Genomic DNA, 18,556 nt, shown 5'->3' with positions numbered 1-18,556 from the left:
GGCTGGGCTCAGTTTTTTAGTCCTGGAGCCCTGGACCAAGCAGGTCATTTCAATAAGGATGGAGAGTGATCGGAGCAGGATAGCATTCATGCTGTTCTCAAAGGAGGGGGAGGAGGTGGTGGAGGTTCTGGGCAGCTTGTTCTTGAGGCTGAGGTCCAGAGGTAAGTCGGGTGCGTCGAGGCTCGCCTCGTCATTGGAGGTTTGTTGAGGGAGGAGGTTCTGGAAAACAGAGACCATAGGATCGTCCACGGGGCTGGAGGCTAGTTCGCTCTTGACCCGAACATAGACCATTTTATAGAGGTGGATAATGAGGGACAGCTTTGAACAAATAATGAGGGAAGGAGGATATTGGTAGGTGTCGTCGGGAATTGAGAACGCATTTGGGCGTCTGCTATCTGTTTGTTGTTGCCATAAATGCAATCCCCGGCATCATCTTGCGATCGCGGTGCGCAATTTCAAAATAAGAGCGGATAGCGCGATTGAAAAAAAAGATTCCAAAAAAAAAAAACACTTTTCAAAACAGCTCGCGGGCCAGAAATAGATAGCCCGCGGGCCGCTATTTGAGTATGGGGGCCCTAGGGTGTCTCATATCGTGGGGAACAGGTCGATTCAGGTAGCGTTGATGGTATTCAGCAATCAGTCAATCCAATATACACTATGTTGCCAAAAGAATCTCGCTCCATCAATTAACGTGGCCTACCACTTTGTGGCTGAATTGCTGTCATTCCCAAACACTTATAATACAGCTGACAGTTGACTTTGGAATATTTAGGAGTGAGGAACTTTCATGACTGGATTTTTTGCACAGTACATTATTACATTTCCGTAAGGTTGCTGGGCCTGTTGCTTGCGGCCTGGTAGAACCAAAAGAATATTCTAAATCCTGAGATATTTGATGATACTCCCCTTTGCTCCTAATTACCCCTTTAATCCTAATTACCAGATTGAGATGATGTTACAGTGAATGAGAATCTTTCCAACTCCAGGATTTCTCCACAAAAGAATTCAAAATCACTATTCAGTCCCTGACTTAAGTTCTGTCGCTTATCCCTGTTGTGGAAACAAAAACTTATGACCTGACTTTAAATTCATCAATTGGTTTTAGAAATGACTCCTATGAAAGCTGAAACCCTCCCAAATGAGATTTAATTTACAAAAATAAATTTGCTTCACTGCAGAAATATTGATCATTTAATGAACACAGAAAGGTCAGATTTTGGCAAGACAAAAGTTTTGTCGCCCGCAGAAAGTAAGGTGAAAATCAAACAAATAATTCACTTCATATTAGGAGTGTATTCAACTAAGGATTTTCATAGTCGAATCTGATTCGTCAGCTTTTCCCTTTAGTCGACTAATAGTCGAATCGGGTTTATTTATTTTTAATTTTTTTTAGAGCACCTTAAACGGGATCTCGTTCTCATTCAGGACTTTTTCCCTCTTCAAAGTAAAAACCTAAAACACTCAGATAAATGAATAAACACAGTAGGTTGGCTTTATTCAGCTTTTATTTATTTACTCATTTTTTATGAAACGTTAGAGAACATTAACCGTCAGTGTGCATTGCGTATATCGAACTGTCAGACAGGCACTGTGCAAAATTTCAAAAATATTTTAAATAAAATATGCCTGCCTGAAAATATTTAAAAATTGCCACACAACGGCAAAAAATATAAGGAAAGGTTCAAGTAACGTGGTTTAAAAGCAAACAACAATAAAAAATGTTTATAGGCCTACTTGCGACGCACCGCTACGAGACGACACGACCGAAACAACAAACTGCTGAACTGGTTTTTTTTTTTGCCTTACCCGTTTTAAATGGTATGCCATGTTGGTTGTTGTCATGCGAAATGAAAAACGTTGATGACATAACTTGCACTTTACTTTGTTTGATTCATCTTTATCTTTTCCAAAATACTTTTGAAGTTTTTTAGTAGCCATTATAATCTCGGCAGATGCTGCGTATTCTGTAGCGTGTTCAGCTCCGCTCGTTTGGATTGTGCAACTGCAGGGTGTGATTTCTTAATGTGTAGTAAGGAAGATAAAAATATTTATTAACAGAAATTAGAATGATTTTATTTGACAAAAGGCTATATATAACGAAAACAAAGACATTTCATGTAACAACTAATGCTTAGCTGCATCCTTGGGCACCCCCATGCAGTTAGAATGGTACATTCGACTATGACATTCATAGTAGGGGGTATAGTCGACTATAGTCGAATCAGCGACTATCGCAGGTCACGCCTACTTCATATACAAATATATGCTTCATAACACTGGTGAATGACGATGTGGTGCCATTAGAGCCACATTTAATATTTTGTGTGACTTCCACAAGATTGAAAGACCGCATCCATGCGGTTCGACAATGATTCATACAATTTATTGATGAAGTCATCAGGAATAGCAAAGAATGCAGTCTTACATGCCTCCCAGAGTTCATCAAAATTCTTTGGTTTTGTCTTCCAAGCTTCCTCTTTCAGCCTACCCCAAACATGCTCAATGATGTTCATGTCTGGTGACTGGGCTGGCCAGTCCTGGAGCATCTTGATCTTCTTCGCCTTGAGGAACTTTGATGTAGAGATGAATGTATGAGATGGAGCACCATCCTGCTGCAAAATCTGACCCCTTAAAATTTGACTGACTAGTCAGTTTGTGCAGTGGGACTAGTTTTGCTTTAGTCCTGTGGTCCATGTCCAGTTATACTGCTGTGTTCTCCCTAAAGACACATTAAAGTTTTTTTATAGCTTACTAACTAGTTTATACTAGTATTTTATATTTGTGAAGTACAGTACCTTCTCAAAAGTGTTTCTCATTTTCTTTTGCAGATTTACAAATAGCTGTCAGCTTTATAGCTGTATGCAGCCTGAGGTTTGTGGACAGCTTTCTCACAAAGCCAGCCAGCAGAAACATGCAGCATGAGGAGAAATGCTTTTGGCATGGGTACCGTTTCTTTTTAATTTGTGAGTGAGGATAGATTATTAAGCATGTTAAAATACTCAAGTGTGTAAACTAGGCATCTATATTGTGCAGTGATAGACTGGGAGGTGACAGAATCATAACATCCCAGATAACTTTATTCCTCATGACCCGTGAACTCCAAAATCTACAGCTTTATGCAACTTGAGAGGTATTAATAAAATGCCTGACTACAAAGAGGTTTTCAGCCTAGCGTTAAATTTAGTCTGAATCTCAAACACTGGCAAAAACGTTACTCCATAATGTATTGCATTCCGCTGTAGTTGTCTGTTTTCATCAGGACACGATGGCCTTGGTGTCATTCCCAGTGACTCATGACAGGACATCTGTGAGAAGCTTCAGAAAATTGATGTGCTTCTTGCTCAGTTGAGGACGCCACACACTATACATGGATCTGCCCATCAGGTTTGCCTCCCAGCCTGCCAAGGATGCATTCATAGTCTGAGTTACCCTTGAGCGCTTTGCCCTTTAGGTAGAGCCTTTTTTGTCAGAACAGTGGGATCTCTCCAAAAACTGTGCTGTCATACAAGCTACTGTTAGTTTGTCGGGACATCCAAGTGCACAGGTGTAGAGATGCCACGCCCCACTGTACATCTCTCATCATATAAAGTCATTGTACCGTAAATATCGCTGGCCGTGAACCACAGCAGCAACGCAAATGGAATCTGAACTGAAAACAAAAGCAAGCTAGACGCTGTAATACTATGTGTAATGTTTTTTGACACTGCTTTCCTTTGATCCATTACATCTGTACTTTATGAGGGCTTTGTGAGAGAATGTTCTGACTCCACTGTTTTTTAACAGAGACAATGCTGACATAATTGAACACCCATGGAGCTAGAAACTGCCCAAATGGGACTCTTTGATGTTCATAAGCTTTGCCCTCATATGCAAGTCTTATACGTGGAGCAAATGTGTGGAGCAAATGTATAAGTAAGCATCAGATGGATTGATCCAATAAGAAAAATCAATGTCGAGTCTAGGAGTACATGAACAAAATCTATGTAACATTAATTCTACAATGAGACTATGCAAAAACAGGTAGGAAAAAACATAGTTTAAATGCACAGACCAACTGGGGTGCATGAGACAAAGGTAAAGGGGTCAGAAGCAGAGGAGCATGAAAAGATGGAACACGTACAATAACAAAGAACATATAGCACAGACACCTCAACACCAGGAGGAAGAATCTGTGACATTTACGTGCTTTTACTATATTACTATGTGGGGGGAATTCTCAGGTCTTGGATAAAAAAAATATACCGTTCAGTGACCATTAGCTCCTTTAATTGCCCTAAATGATATCCAGGAGTTATAATTCATAATTGCAATGTGGAAGACTATTTACAACAGTTCATGCATATTACAACATCTCTCCTAATTAAAACGGTTTCTGATATGCTATTGGATTTTAATCTCCACCAGATGAAAGAACTCTCAATGCACATTTTCTCTCTGAAATAGTCAGTTTATTGATATTACTATATTTTCTGTAATAGACCCACATTGCCATCTAATAACTGAAATGAGAAGTGTTGCACTTTCTAACCCAGTTGATCAATGGGAATGTGCCCATTATAAAAGTGTTTCTCCTTTTGCAGGTATAATTTTTAAAATCTTGAAATTGTGTAACAGGTTCATTAGTGTTTAGTTTTCTTCACATAACCTCTGAATTTTATTTCTGTGCTTTATTTTGTTTTGAAAATGTATACATCATCTTTTTTGTTATTTCCCTTGCATTATGTCACATCTATTGCTGCCATAATTTCTAATTGTGTTTAGTAGTTCTACACAAACCAGATGGATGAAAATATCATGTTTTTTAAGTTTAAATAGTAAACACAATATTTCAGATGTTAATGTGATCATATTAACCTGCATGTTACAATGTTTTCTCTTTCCCTTATGCAAATGAGATTCAAGATCTGCTTATTTCCTTTCCATGGTGAATTGCTCAATATGTGTACCAAGTTAGTAATCTGACCAGGTGAATTGGCAAACAAATTAGTATTCTTAAGCCAGATCCTGTAACGAGTGCCTGGAGCAGTCTGGGGTTGTTGTGACACAGATAACAGACTAGAGATTGGTTTACAGATTAGATATGATGAATGCCCTTGATTCCTTCTACTTCTAATCAATATCAGAATAGAAAACATGACAGGCACACGGTGTCCCAGCTCATTCTCAGAACAATGTTTAGTACCAACTTTAATATTGCAGGGACCCTGAACACAACACAAAGTGTCATCAGTGTTTAGTTCCCTACAGCTGCTGGTAGCAGCACTCATTGAACTCACTCTACCAGAGAAGACGAAGGACAAGACTGCTGCTGACAGTGTTGAAGCAGCCTCAGAGATCAAAGAAGGGGATGGGGACAGGTTGCCCTGTGATGTTTTGGGGAAAATGTGAACAGGCTGAGATGGAGGGGTAGACTTTAGTGCCAACACACACCAGCTCTTCCATTTTCTCTGAAAACTCTGTGTGTGAGTGTGTGTGTGTGTGTGTGTGTGTGTGGGGGGGAGGAGGGGGGTGTTGTTGGAAGAGAGAGGGCGGAGGAAGAGTGGGAGTGTGGTGACTGTTGTTGACTGCAGCATCTCTGGCAGATGATGGTCATTTTAACTCTCATCCAGCATCAGAAACTCTGCTTGAGTCATGTTCTCCAGTGGTGATTGTAGTCACTCTGTGCCAACTGCATTATGTGTCTCCACCTGTGGTGAGATGGTTGCACATTTGCTGAACCAGCACATCTACATTTACAATGCAGGCATTTAAGAGATGCTCTTATCCAGAGTGACCTACAAAGTGCTTTGCAATCTGCTCACAGAATGCATCTTAGAAATTACAGTAGATAGGTCAGAATTCAAGGTATCATTGAACCAGAAAAGTACTAAACTGCAGGAGTCAATGCTAATATCACCTGATAACCATGGTCAGGTGCAGGTGGGATAGGTTGGAGCTGCACATATGGCATTAAGTCAGTGCTTGAGGCAAATGGATAGTGAAGAGCAAAGAGAAAAGTTGTCCTCTGATATTTCACTCCAGTACAGCTTAAGTGAGCACCATCTGGGTTAAAAACGTCTGTGCGCCCCCAGAAAAGATTTAAAATTGGCAATATAATTAAGATATCTTTGGCTGCAAGTTCTGTTCAGCCAAGTGTTGAGGCTGAAAGTTGTAAAAACAAATTACATCCTTGGGCTGGAAGAGGATCACTGATAAACTTTTGAATGGTTCGTTTCTTGAGGGTATTAAAGAGCTCGTTGAAGTTGTCTTTTAGGATCTCCATTGCCTATGAATGTCATTCTGCACACATGCATAACAATTCTATGGATCCCCCAATGCTGGGAGAGAATTATGGAAAGATCCCGGGTGAGACCAGACAGTTATGTTTGGAAGACGTTACTATTGATCCATTTCCTACCTTCCTAAAATTTCTAACAGTGGCATTTGTAATCCAGATAACATGTTCCTGTGGAAATTAGTATTAAAATCTCAGATGAGGATAGCTTTTTCAACTGAAATCACCAAGATAGATTTAGTTGCTAGATATCCTTCTCTGACAAATTAACAAGAGTGGCATGTATTTTATGTATGTATGATAATATTCCTGAGGGTTAGCCTCTTAATCCTGTGTTGGATATAATCCAAGTTTCTAGTAAGAACCAATTTAGAATTGAGGTATCTAGTATTCAGCAATCCCAACATCACATGAAATATACATGCAATGTGCTTGCCATTGTCTGCTTACCTCATTTAATAGTTTGAATTAAATTGCTACAGCACTTTGAGCGGTTTCTGACTTTTTTGTTTGGCTTGAGGAACAAATACAAACAAATTGTCCATTAGTGATATAATAATTAGGATCCCTAAATATTTATTAGATCCCTGAAGGCTAGCCTCTTTAATCCTATGGAAACATTTTTTTAAATTGTACCAATGGTATAATGATCACATACACACTTTAAAATGGAATATTTAAAACATAGAAAGCAAATGGCACCAGACTAAACTTGTGGTCTTCCAGGACTTGATCTGAATCAAAAGTGACCTGTTTAACCATAGATACTGTCCCAAATGCTTTAAAGGTGCAGTTATGCAGTTTAAAAAGTCTAAATATTGATCCCGTTTTGAAATTATCATTTCTTTTTTAACATTAAAAAAATATATAACATTTAAGAAATTACCATCTCAAATATAGCTGTCTGAGAATCAATGACATTGTTTAAACATTCCAGTCTGGTTCTATGGCTTTTCTATTACTGTTTTGTTAAATGTCACAAATGATTAATTCTGAAGATGGCGCCATCTTAATGCTATTAGACGCCAGTGCAGCATTTGACAGCATTGATCTTGGTATTGTGGTATCCATAGCATTTAATTAATATTGGCAACTACTTTTCACCAGTCAATCTCAGTGGCTGTGGGATTCCTCAAGAATCCATATTATGGTCAGTACTGATCCTACTACATACGCTCCCTCTTGGTAATGTTGTCTGAAAACAAAATATTTTGTTTCATTGTTTAGGCAGGTGAACAAGCCAGATTAAGTATCACCTAGCAGTGGAATGGTGGATGTAACCTACCTAGCTACATAAAGCTAGACCAGCTAGTCATGACTGTGTCCTTGGCTCTTTAGACATATGAGACTTTTTGGCATCTTTGATAGAGCCAAGTGATAGAACCACCAGAAAATGACTTCTAATCTAATCTAATTTTCTTAAATGCTTAATACCACATTCACAATGCGAGTGCACTGAACTGCTTTTTATTTACATTTCAAAAACTGTTCACCATTATTCATTTCTTACTCCAGTGCACTGCTGGACAATATTTCAGTAAGTTAAATTTAAGGTTTTTTTTATGTAGGTTTTTTAAGGTTTTTTTTCATTAAATGTTGATATTATTTTTCCATTTTATCTGTAATCTGTATATGACAGAAGGTTATTTCAGAATATTAAAAAAATTAAACAGTAAACGTATTTATGATACTGAAATCCATCTTCTCAAACATACTGAAGTATCAAATAGAAAAGTCCAATTCATTAATTTTACATGACACTGCTTATGTATTTATATATTTAAATTCAAAATTGCCTAACTGTGTCCAAATGGTACTAGTTTTGGCTACCATTTCCATTCTTTAAAACGTTAACAGCAGATAACAGCTTTCAACAGCTTTCAACCAAATCATGTGTATTGATCATATTTAACAAAAAAAAAAATATCAATATTTTTAATATTCTATTCTATAAACACATTGCACACAGCTCCAGGCTCCGAACTGGTCAGTCGCTGCCACTGTCACTATCGTCCTCTTCATCACTCTCCTCCACCTCCTCAGTTTTCATGTCTTTATTGTCCAGCAGTCCAGAGAAAAAGTCCCCCCCTGTACCAAAGGCCTTACTGCTGAGTGCCTTCAGACGTCCATCTTTTTTCTTGCGTCGCCGATAATCGCTCACCCTTGTGTCGGGGAGGTGTGAAATGTCCCAGAACTTGATGAGCTGGTCATGGGCGGAGCTAGCTAGAAAGTGACCGTCCCGAGACTGAGCAATCTCCTCGATTGGCTCGCCCGCGTGCTGTCCTACACTGCCAACCACTCGGTTGGGCAGGATGCTGATGACCCTGTGAAGGGGGAGGAGTCACTGAAAAAAGTACATTCTATGCCCATTTTAATGACTAAATCACTGCAATTCCATTGTGTTGCCAGTCTATTGGGTAATACACTGCAAACCCATTATACACCAAGTTAACATTTTATTAGATAGAACGTTATAACTGTTGAGGCCACCAATTTACCAATGCATAAATGTAAACTGAACAAACATCTGTTTTCTGGTCAAATTTAGAACATTTAGACCAGGGATGTCAAAGTCAAATACACCGAGGGCCAAAAAACCAAATTTGCTACAAGCCGAGGGCCGGACTCAGGCCCGTTGACAGTCTTGCTGGGGCCCGGGACAAGAAAGATTCATGTGCCCCCCCCCCCCTACGCGAAATTGACGTAATCGCAGTGGCTCCGCCCGTGCGCGAGGGTCTCGCGCGCTGTTGATTCGCGAGGTCGTGCACCTCTCGAATGTTGTACTTCGCGCGCGCCGCGCTTCAGCGCAATGAACAAAGTCATGTTTGCAGGGTTCATACACCTTTATAAGGTGGAATTAAAGCACTTGTACGTCACTTTAAAGGTCCATTTCAATATTTTCCAGCACGTTAAACTTAATTAAGTTAAATATTTATACATATACTCGAAATGATTCGAAATAATTCGCTTTTTATCACATTATTTAATGGTTGTTTATTTTCAAAACGCCCAATCTTAACGTCTTCACGAGAACTGTTCAGTCAGACAGATACTGTTGTGAAACGAAGTAGTTACAATTTCAAGCATTTTCAAGTACTTTAGCCTAAATTCCAGCACTTTTCAAACCTGGAACACAATGCAACTTTAAAACTCGTCAGGTAAATGTTTTTCCTTTCTTTTCTGCGCTCCAGATTTCAGTATTTACTTTAACTATCCACCACTGTATTTCCCGCTGTTGGGCGGATACCGGCCGGCTACAGTCGGTGCTGGATCAAACCATTTTCCAGTGGGAGGCGGGGGTGTATGCACTTAATGGAAAATATGCAGATAGGTAAAAAAAACATATATATTTGAGCCATTGAGCTTATTATGAGTACATAATTTTATATTAATGAAAGATTTCAAGATTATTTAAAAATTATAGACTTTAAATAAAAAATAAATTGCTGGGCTCTTTGATGGGCCCCCCTGGCCCTAGGGCCCGGGACAACAGACCCGGTTGTCCCCCCCTGTCGACGGGGCTGGCCGGACTGGTTCAATGTTTATTAAAACATATTGAAATGATTGCACATAGACTATTGAACCAAGACCTAACACAGTGTATATTATTTAATGCTTAAATGAATAAAGCTATATTTTCGTATGGATCTGTCGTTAATTTCAAGTGAAAACATTTTTCAACAAGCAAACAGATAAAAACAAACTTCCTTCAAAGAAAACATGTCCTGTACATTAAATTAATAAAGTAATAAAGGTTTGAAAAGTGCTGGAATTTAGGCTAAAGTGCTCGAAATCATTTCACAACAAATATCTGTCTGACTGAACAGTTCTCTTGTATTACGTTAACAAATACGAGCCTCTTGTAATTCCAGGACGAAACATGAGAGAACGTGAAGAAGTTAAGATTGGGCGTTTTGAAAATAAACGATTAAGTAATGTGAATAAAAAAAATAAAAAAAGCCAATTATTTCGAATCATTTGGAATATATGTATAAATATTTAACATAATTAAGTTTATGGTGCTGGGAAATATTGAAATGGACCTTGAAAGTGACGTGTTTTAATTCCACCTTATAAAGGTGTTTGTATGAGCCCAGCAAACATGACTTTGTTCATTGCGCTGAGGCGCGGCGCACGCAAAGTTACAAAATTCGAGAGGTGCACGACCTCGCGAATCGACAGCACGCGAGGCCCTCGCGCACGGGCGGAGCCACTGCGATTATGTCATTTTCACCGCGCGGATCCTCGTCGCTTGTGCGCGCTGCAGTGACTTCGCGGGCTACCGTTGCATTGTGGGGAATGTAGTGTTTGTGCGTGCAAAAAACCAGCGGGCGGCTGTGGCCTGCGGGCCGGTTCTAATAGTAATTAAATATCATCCAGGGGGCCATAGATAATCAATTCAATTCAAACCAAATATCATCCAGGGGGCCATAGATAATCAATTCAAACCAAATCCGGCCCGCGGGCCTCGACTTTGACACATGTGATTTAGACCATGGTAGAAACTAGGTAGAAAACCCAGCTGACTGCCTCGGAAAGAAGAAGGTGCACCTAGTTCATGGGTTAAAGCAAGAAATTTTCATTTGACTGAAAATTTTTTCCTGGCAAAAGACAATGCCAGCAATTACTGAAAATGTGGTGTAGTTGGGACACGGCCTCTTTTGCCTAATTCTACACAATAAACACATTTATAAAGTATATTTATCTAAACAGCCTGTGTAAGGAGAGAAGAGAGAATGAACACCTGAGCAATAAATGTACATAAATGTTTATATAATGGAGTTATCTGGGGGTCCTCTTCCAGAAAATTATTTAAAGATCAAGTCAAATTTAGTGAATCCTGGTGAGAGGTATGAAGCTCTCTTGTTTTTATCAGATTCACCATCGCAAAAACATAAGCCGTAAGATTACATGCTTTAAGTAGGTATGTTACAAAAAATTTAACACCACTGGATAGAGCTTTTAAAAACAAACAGAATAACACCATCCATGTTATGCCTGGTTTAAGCCTTTATACTTGACGCAGCACGAGTGGCGTGAAGCGCGAGGGTCCGCACGCCGAAAATGACGTAATCGCGGTGACTCCACCCGTGCGCGAGAGCCTCGCAGTCGTGCACCTCTCGAATTTTGTAACTTCGCGCGCACAGCGCTTCAGCGCAGTGAACCAAGTCATGTTTGCCGGGTTCATACACCTTTATAAGGTGGAATTAAAGCACTTGTACGTCACTTTCAAGGTCCATTTCAACGCGTTCTCAACGTTAAATTTAAGTTAAATATTTAAACATATACTCGAAATGATTCGAAATAATTCGCTTTTTATCACATTATTTAATGGTGGTTTATTTTCAAAACGCCCAATCTTAACGACTTCACGTTCTCTCATGTTTCGTCCTGGAATTACAAGAGGCTCGTATTTGTTAACGTAATAACTGTTCAGTCAGACAGATATTTGTTGTGAAACGAAGTAGTTACATTTTCAAGCATTTTAAAGTACTTTAGCCTAAATTCCAGCACTAATGCAACATTACAATTGGTCAGGTAAATGTTCATTCCACTGTTTTGAGGGGTGTTTCTTTATACTACCACATATTGCTTCGGTCTACACTGCAAAAAGAATGTGACGCAGCAAGTAGCCTCTGCCGTTCGCGCAGGTGTACAAAGTCGCGCGCTACGATCACGCCAGGCAGGAGGGGGGTAAAAACTTTTCTACGTAACATCCGCAAATCTGAAGGCGGAATGAACCGCAAGTCAATCAAATGACACCGCCGTCATCCATCCAGCGCTGATGAGCGCCAGTGAGAATCATATCTCGGCCACAAAACAGATAGCACGCGCGTGTGTTGTTTATTATGATTTGACGGATTTTTTCCCCCAAAAAATCAAATGACGGAAATCCGTCGTAGTGACGGAGAACTTTAACCCATGACCTAGTTGCCCCTAGTTACTGATCCACTGAGCCAAGGGCAGTCATGGTCTGGTGGTTAGGGAACTGGTCTTGTGACCGGAGGGTCGTGGGTTTGATTCCCAGACCTGAGGCGATGACTGAGGTGCCCTTGAGCAAGGCACCTAACCCCAACTGCTCCCCAGGCGCCGGGCTAGGGCTGCCCACCGCTCTGGGCACGTGTGATCCACAGCCCCCTAGAAATCACTAGTGTGTGTGTGTGTGTGTGTGTGTGTGTGTTCTAACTGCACAGATGGGTAAAAAGCGGAGGACAAATTTTGATTGCGGTGAAAAATCACAATTGACAAAATATGGCACATTTACACTGCAAAAGTATTTGTATACATATATAGTATATGGGGGGAGGGGGGTTGTCATTAATTCACAATAAAGTTAATTTATGTATTCAAACTGTTCAACTTAGACTTTACTTTAGACAACTTAGAATGTCAACCATATAAACAGTTTTCTACTAAATTAATTGTACATTATTTTCAATTTTTACTGAATGTCATCTGAATGGGACCCAAGACTGCAGTTCAGATGGTCCAAATGACATTTCTAACCGTAATTAATACAACATCCTGGTAGGTTTACTTCTTAAGTCGTGTTCTCAGCAAACAGATGGAAAGGAATCAAAGCATTACCACTCAAAGCTCCTACCTGATGACGCCATCCGTAGAGGCGGTGCACAGCAAGCTGTCCGTAATGGGCACGATGCAGTCCACAGACTCCGCCCGCAGGGCGAACCGGTCGCTGGTGGCCCCGAACCCGTTCCAGTTGAAAATGTAGACCGTCCCATCGCTGGAGCCACAAACCACTTTGCGTCCCCGCTGGCAAAGAGAAGCAAAGAGGAACGATGAAGAAGTCTTGGCTGGGAGCCTTCACTCATCATCTCAGCGTGACGCAGTGCTGCAGGCCGCATGGCTGTTTTAGCCTCTGATGTAGTTCAAAGCTCTTTGAGTGGCCATGTTGGCCGGACTCCGGTCCGGCCGTGTCAGTGTTATGAAGCGCCTGCCCTGGGCTTTCATGTGTTTATTGCTCTCTGCAGTCTTTTTGGGGTTTTTTTTTGCAATCCCTTCTGTTACTCATTTCCAGGATTCGTAGTGTGACCATTCGTGGCAATTCTTTAGACAGCTTACAGGTTACTTGTTGTATTTTGCATTAAAACATACACTGGGCTGTAGGATAAGGAACAGCAAATACTGATTTAGACCATCGCAGCCTAACCATGTAATATTTATTAATCATTTCAAAATAAATTCATAGTTCAGGTTCTCTCAGGGCAGTGAGTCCACTAAGAGGATTGCTCTCTCCAAATCGGACACTTGAGGAAGCACCCAAGGACATCCGTTAACGAAAGGGGCAAAAACAGACCTGACATCGTTTCTAGCTTAAAAAAACAACAGGACATTAATACTCTTTACACCAGAGTGTAACTCAAAACCTCAAATCCACTTTCCAGTCCTGGATTTGTATTTAATTATATGTTTAATGCATTGGTCACTTTGATTTCTGACATGACCCACAACTGAGGGAGGGAGGGAGGGTGTGTAGGTAGAATCTAGAATTAAGGGATGTGGTACTTCTGAAATATATAATACAAATACATAAATGACTCAGTGATGATTCAGTGTCCACATATTGAGAGCTCCGCCACAATCCTGCATGTTCGGTTTTGTCTATTATGATGAATCAACAATATTACAGATAAGCACAAATGTGTTCTGTGTAAACGTAGGACATTGTGAAACTGCCTCACTTTCATAATGGAAACTGAAGTAAGGTCTCCACTCTGGATTTCGGACAGCAGCTCAAATCTTCTCCTCTTTATGTTGAACACTCCCAGAGTTCCATCGCCACTAGAAAACACATAAAAAACAGGGGTGTACTTTGGTGTAATAGAGCTCAACTAGATGACTAGAATGTCTGTGAGAGTAACAGCTCACTCTGTAAAGCCAACAGTGCTGCTGAACTTTGACCAAGTTGCAGATGCCCCTAGAGATCAAGCATGGTGCTTTGCCTATTATGTACACTGCAGGTCCTGCACCAACACATGTACATCAACATCCATACTCCGAGAGATCCATGTTCCTGCCTGCATCTAACTCATGATCCACTCATTCATGGTTGTAGAAGGTACAGGATCAGGTGTGTTAAACTAAGTCCTGAAAATGAAGGACTGGTTTATTAGAAACGTCGTCACGTTAAATGCTAATAACGAACGTCAAATTATCAGAAGCTAGTTAGCATGTATATGGAAGAACTCTGAAACTGGCTTAGCCGACACTCATTTTAAGCCATGCTTGCACATTTCGTGGATTACTCCAACGGAACCAAGCTGCTGCTATATTTCAGGCTGCTCCAATACGAACAGCCTCTCCAGCCGATCCCGATCGGATGGCTACCTGGAGGTGAGCAGAGTCCTCTTGGCCTGGTCGATGGCCATGTCGCTGATGTAGTCCTCGTGGTGTTTCAGGGACATGAACGCAGTGCCCTTCCTCATGTCCCACACGTTCAGCGTGCCCTCGTCGTCTCCGGTGGCCAGGATGTTCTCGTCAACCAGCAGCAAGGCATTGATGGGTTTGCTAAAGAGAAGAACGAGGGAGATCAGGAGAGGCAGCAAGAGCTCAGCTGACATGTTCGCCATTAGAAAACGAGGCTTATGGAAATAACTGACGAACACAGTAGCAGTATCAAGCAAGCAGTGCTCTACGTGGGACTTGTGAAATTGAAATACACTCAGTTCACCATGTGGTATCACACAGATTCAGCAGGTCAGGTAATACCTGTGAGCTTTCGGAATGCGCGTCACGAGTTTCCCAGCCTCCACGTCCATGATGTGAACGGCCTTGTCTTTGGACACGCTGAACAATTCTATATAAAGACAAGCTTTTACATCAACATGCAGAATACATAACTGAATTCATGCTAACGTTTAAAGGCGAATGTTACATTATGTTTACTGGATTGCAAGCAAAATTTTATACTTTTAGATGCAATGTTTCTTTTAGGTGGGGAGATATTCACGATAGACCATTATCTTTATATAGATTATCTTAATTATTATTATATATTATTCGATCTTGAACTTTCATTATGGTCAAATTGTTCCTTAAAATATCTCATGAAGTAATTCCTTTTCACCTAGAAACCACCCTGCCACTATCATCAGCCTCACCAATGTGGCATAATATACCCAAAGCAAAGATTGGAGACTATTTCACTATTGGTAACACACTTTAATACCTAGCAGTCTTTGTTATTAATTGCTGCACTTCCAAATCAGTGAGACAATTAATTTGAAATGTTTCTAGATCCTATGATTTGCTGATCATGATACGACAAAACCAAGACTTCCCCAGAGCACACAGTAAAGACATACTTTCTCCATCGCTCGAGAAGGCAACCTTCCTGCAGGACTTTAGGTGATGCCCAGATGACCAGAGCTCCTTGTTCTCACCCTCAGTGCAAGAGTAACTGTATCTGCAATGTACGAAGTTTAAGTCCGCATTGAACGACTTTGTTCCTTCTCATCACTTTACACCTGTAAAGATGCTTTGGAGAGGCTGGTCAAACGTGGGAGTATTCGGTCAGCCCTCATTTACACAGGTAATGAATCCTGGTAAGACCTGGAATCAGTACTGTTTTACTCAAATGCAGCTACACTACATATTCGGACAATAAACAATAAGGTCAAGCTGTCAACAGGTGGGAGCAGCATAATTCAGTGTCAGGCGGCATGCATTAGCTCACCCATTAGTGCAATAAACAGGTAAACTGAACGGAAGGGAAAACACACACACCGTGAGTGTTGTCCAACACACCATTCACATATCTGATGTCTTATTCATCTTACTGGAGTCGAGTTGACCCCCTTCTCAGCAATATCCATGACAATAAACAAACAAACCGTACAAATATATGTCTCCGTCAATGTCCCCAGCTGCGAGAATGTCCTCTTTAGGGTGGAATGCCAGTGTATTGACGATAGCATCTTGTTTAATATCCTCTGGAGTCTCTCTGATCTTTGGTTGTTGAGGTTCCTCTGTTGAGACATCCTCTGTCTCTTCCTAACGTTAAAAAAAACAGTATTCACAGCTACACTATGCTATCCTTCTGTTAAAACGCATTTTAACAATTGCGACATTATAAAGGACAAAACTACAAGCCTCTGTGCAATACTTTCCAGCGTAAAAACAATTTGCAGTCTAAGAACTCATCCTAAACACCGTTAAACCATCCTGCTACCTAGGCACGAGGCTACCCAACGTTAGCATGCTAAAGTTGTTAACCTAGCAACTTGTAATTCAGCTAATACTAATACTAATGTATTCAGTCGAATACATTAGTGTTTTCGGATAAGTAAGAATGTGACTGAACCTACATTCTCTTCTAAAACGCCGAACGTTTCTTCGTCGGGAGGAGTTTCATGCTTCCACTCGGGCGCCGCCATCTTTTTTGTAGTTTTGTAGAGTTTATTTCCAGGTTAAAGGTCAACGATGACTTATTGGTCAAACGTACAAGCTAAAAGTGCTGTTCAAGTTAAGTAAATATCAGTAGTTTGATGGTTTAGTTTATATGCTGTATTTTAAACATTCTTTGCAGTAAACAGCATAACTAACTGTCAGCATAACTAACTTTAAGAGCATAACTAACTGCAATTTAACTGATGTGCCACTAGATGGCATTATTTACACATACATGGTGCGATTACAGGCGCACATTCGCTATAAATAAACGTGTTGCGGTCCACATCGAGATGACGTTATCTTAACGTCGCCTTCAAAATTGAATTGATGTGAATGTAAGTGATCTTATCGCATTATGCCTTGTTTCATATGCCAGAAATACTACCCTGACTGGCCAATTTGTAATAAAGAAACTCAATACTGCCTTTTCTGTTATGTAAAGTTTTTAAATGTTAATGTACACTACTCAGGAGTATGCATCTAAGTACATGGGTATACATTCAACCATAGGCTAAGATCATTATTAAAGGGTCTCATGTTTCGTCGGTAACAGTGATGGGTATTTGTTTCTAGAGCAGGGCTATCGGCTATATCTTTATCTCAACACTGATCAGTCTCCTGAATATAATTTTAAAAATGTCTAAACGGAGCACATCGAGTAGAATTAATACATTTGCAGCCTTCGCCGAGTCAACAAAATTTGAACACAATTATTACTTAGTAGCTAATTCTGCTACAAAAGGTTAGTTTGTAATGAAATTGCCGTTTAATTGTACACACCACTTATGGCAACATACTGTCAAAATATTTTCAGAAATTTGTTCATTATGCAATTTAAGGTCAAGCTAAAAATCACACATTTAAAACCCTTTTTTTCTACAAACAGTAAAATTAGAATGCAAAACATGTTTGAGTAAGTTTCATGAGGGCAGACTGCAGTCGTAAACACAACCTCTGAGACCCTCCTGCCCTCTTTGTGTTTCAGAATATTGTAGAAATGCTTCACCCCACCCGTGCTGTCAAGAAAAACGAGCCCTCATTACTTCGATAAACAGAGCCCGTAAGCCTGTTGACAGACCTGCTGATTACTCCTATGAAAAGGCCAGACATTTGATACGGCAGTTCCCAGGACAGTTTGGCATTCCGGTCAGTTCGTAGTCATTTTAAGTCACATACGTGTCATTTAATACGGGCTGAGTGACAATGGCCAAAAACATAGCCGAGATATACTGATATTTAGATCATTGTTTCAGGTCAGTAAGATCTGTTGGCCTGCAGGTGTAAAATTTCGTGTTACAGTCACGTTGAACTTCAAAAGTTAAAATAACTTAAAATCAGCCTGCTTCACAGGAACTAACGTTTTCGATGAACCAGTGGCGGAGCCAAAGAGGTGGCAATTGCCACCCCCAACAGAGGCCTTGCCACCCCTACTGCCACCCCTACTGCCACCTCTACTGCCACCCCCAACAGAGGCCTTGCCACCCCTACTGCCACCCCCAACAGAGGCCTTGCCACCCCTACTGCCACCCCTACTGCCACCCCCAACAGAGGCCTTGCCACCCCTACTGCCAATGGTCAAATATTTTCCTTTCGTTCATCATTTGTATATGGACCCCTCTGATAAAGCCTTGCTCACCCTTTGGACACCCCTTGAAAAAAAGTCTAGCTCTGCCACTGCGATGAACGCCCTAAAACTCTGTAGAATCAAAACTCATTGTGAATCAAACGACACACAGGCAGGGCTGCCTCAGAGGTGCAGGGACAGCTGTATGCCCAATTCCAAAATTCAGTGAGAAACGTCTCACAACACCTCCGAGTGGATCCCTGAAGGTTTGTCTTGCTGAACGCATCCCACAGTGACTGGAAGTG

General features: G+C 40.7%; 1 protein-coding gene across 1 annotated transcript; it reads right to left on the bottom strand.

Moving 5' to 3' along the window:
• Positions 1–7,725: 7,725 nt before the first annotated feature.
• On the bottom strand, positions 7,726–16,873 carry wdr55 (WD repeat domain 55). The gene is made up of 8 exons (XM_076980156.1): positions 16,603–16,873; positions 16,134–16,288; positions 15,601–15,701; positions 15,005–15,092; positions 14,624–14,803; positions 13,978–14,077; positions 12,879–13,048; positions 7,726–8,598 (listed from the first exon to the last, which is right to left on the bottom strand). The coding sequence occupies exons 1-8, from the start codon at positions 16,669–16,671 to the stop codon at positions 8,262–8,264; spliced, it is 1,200 nt and encodes a 399-aa protein (XP_076836271.1). The 5' UTR covers positions 16,672–16,873; the 3' UTR covers positions 7,726–8,261.
• Positions 16,874–18,556: the final 1,683 nt, after the last annotated feature.

Source organism: Brachyhypopomus gauderio, chromosome 18, assembly GCF_052324685.1.
Source record: "Brachyhypopomus gauderio isolate BG-103 chromosome 18, BGAUD_0.2, whole genome shotgun sequence".
Classification (NCBI taxonomy): Eukaryota; Metazoa; Chordata; class Actinopteri; order Gymnotiformes; family Hypopomidae; genus Brachyhypopomus; species Brachyhypopomus gauderio.
This window is presented reverse-complemented; position numbering and strand designations above follow the sequence as displayed.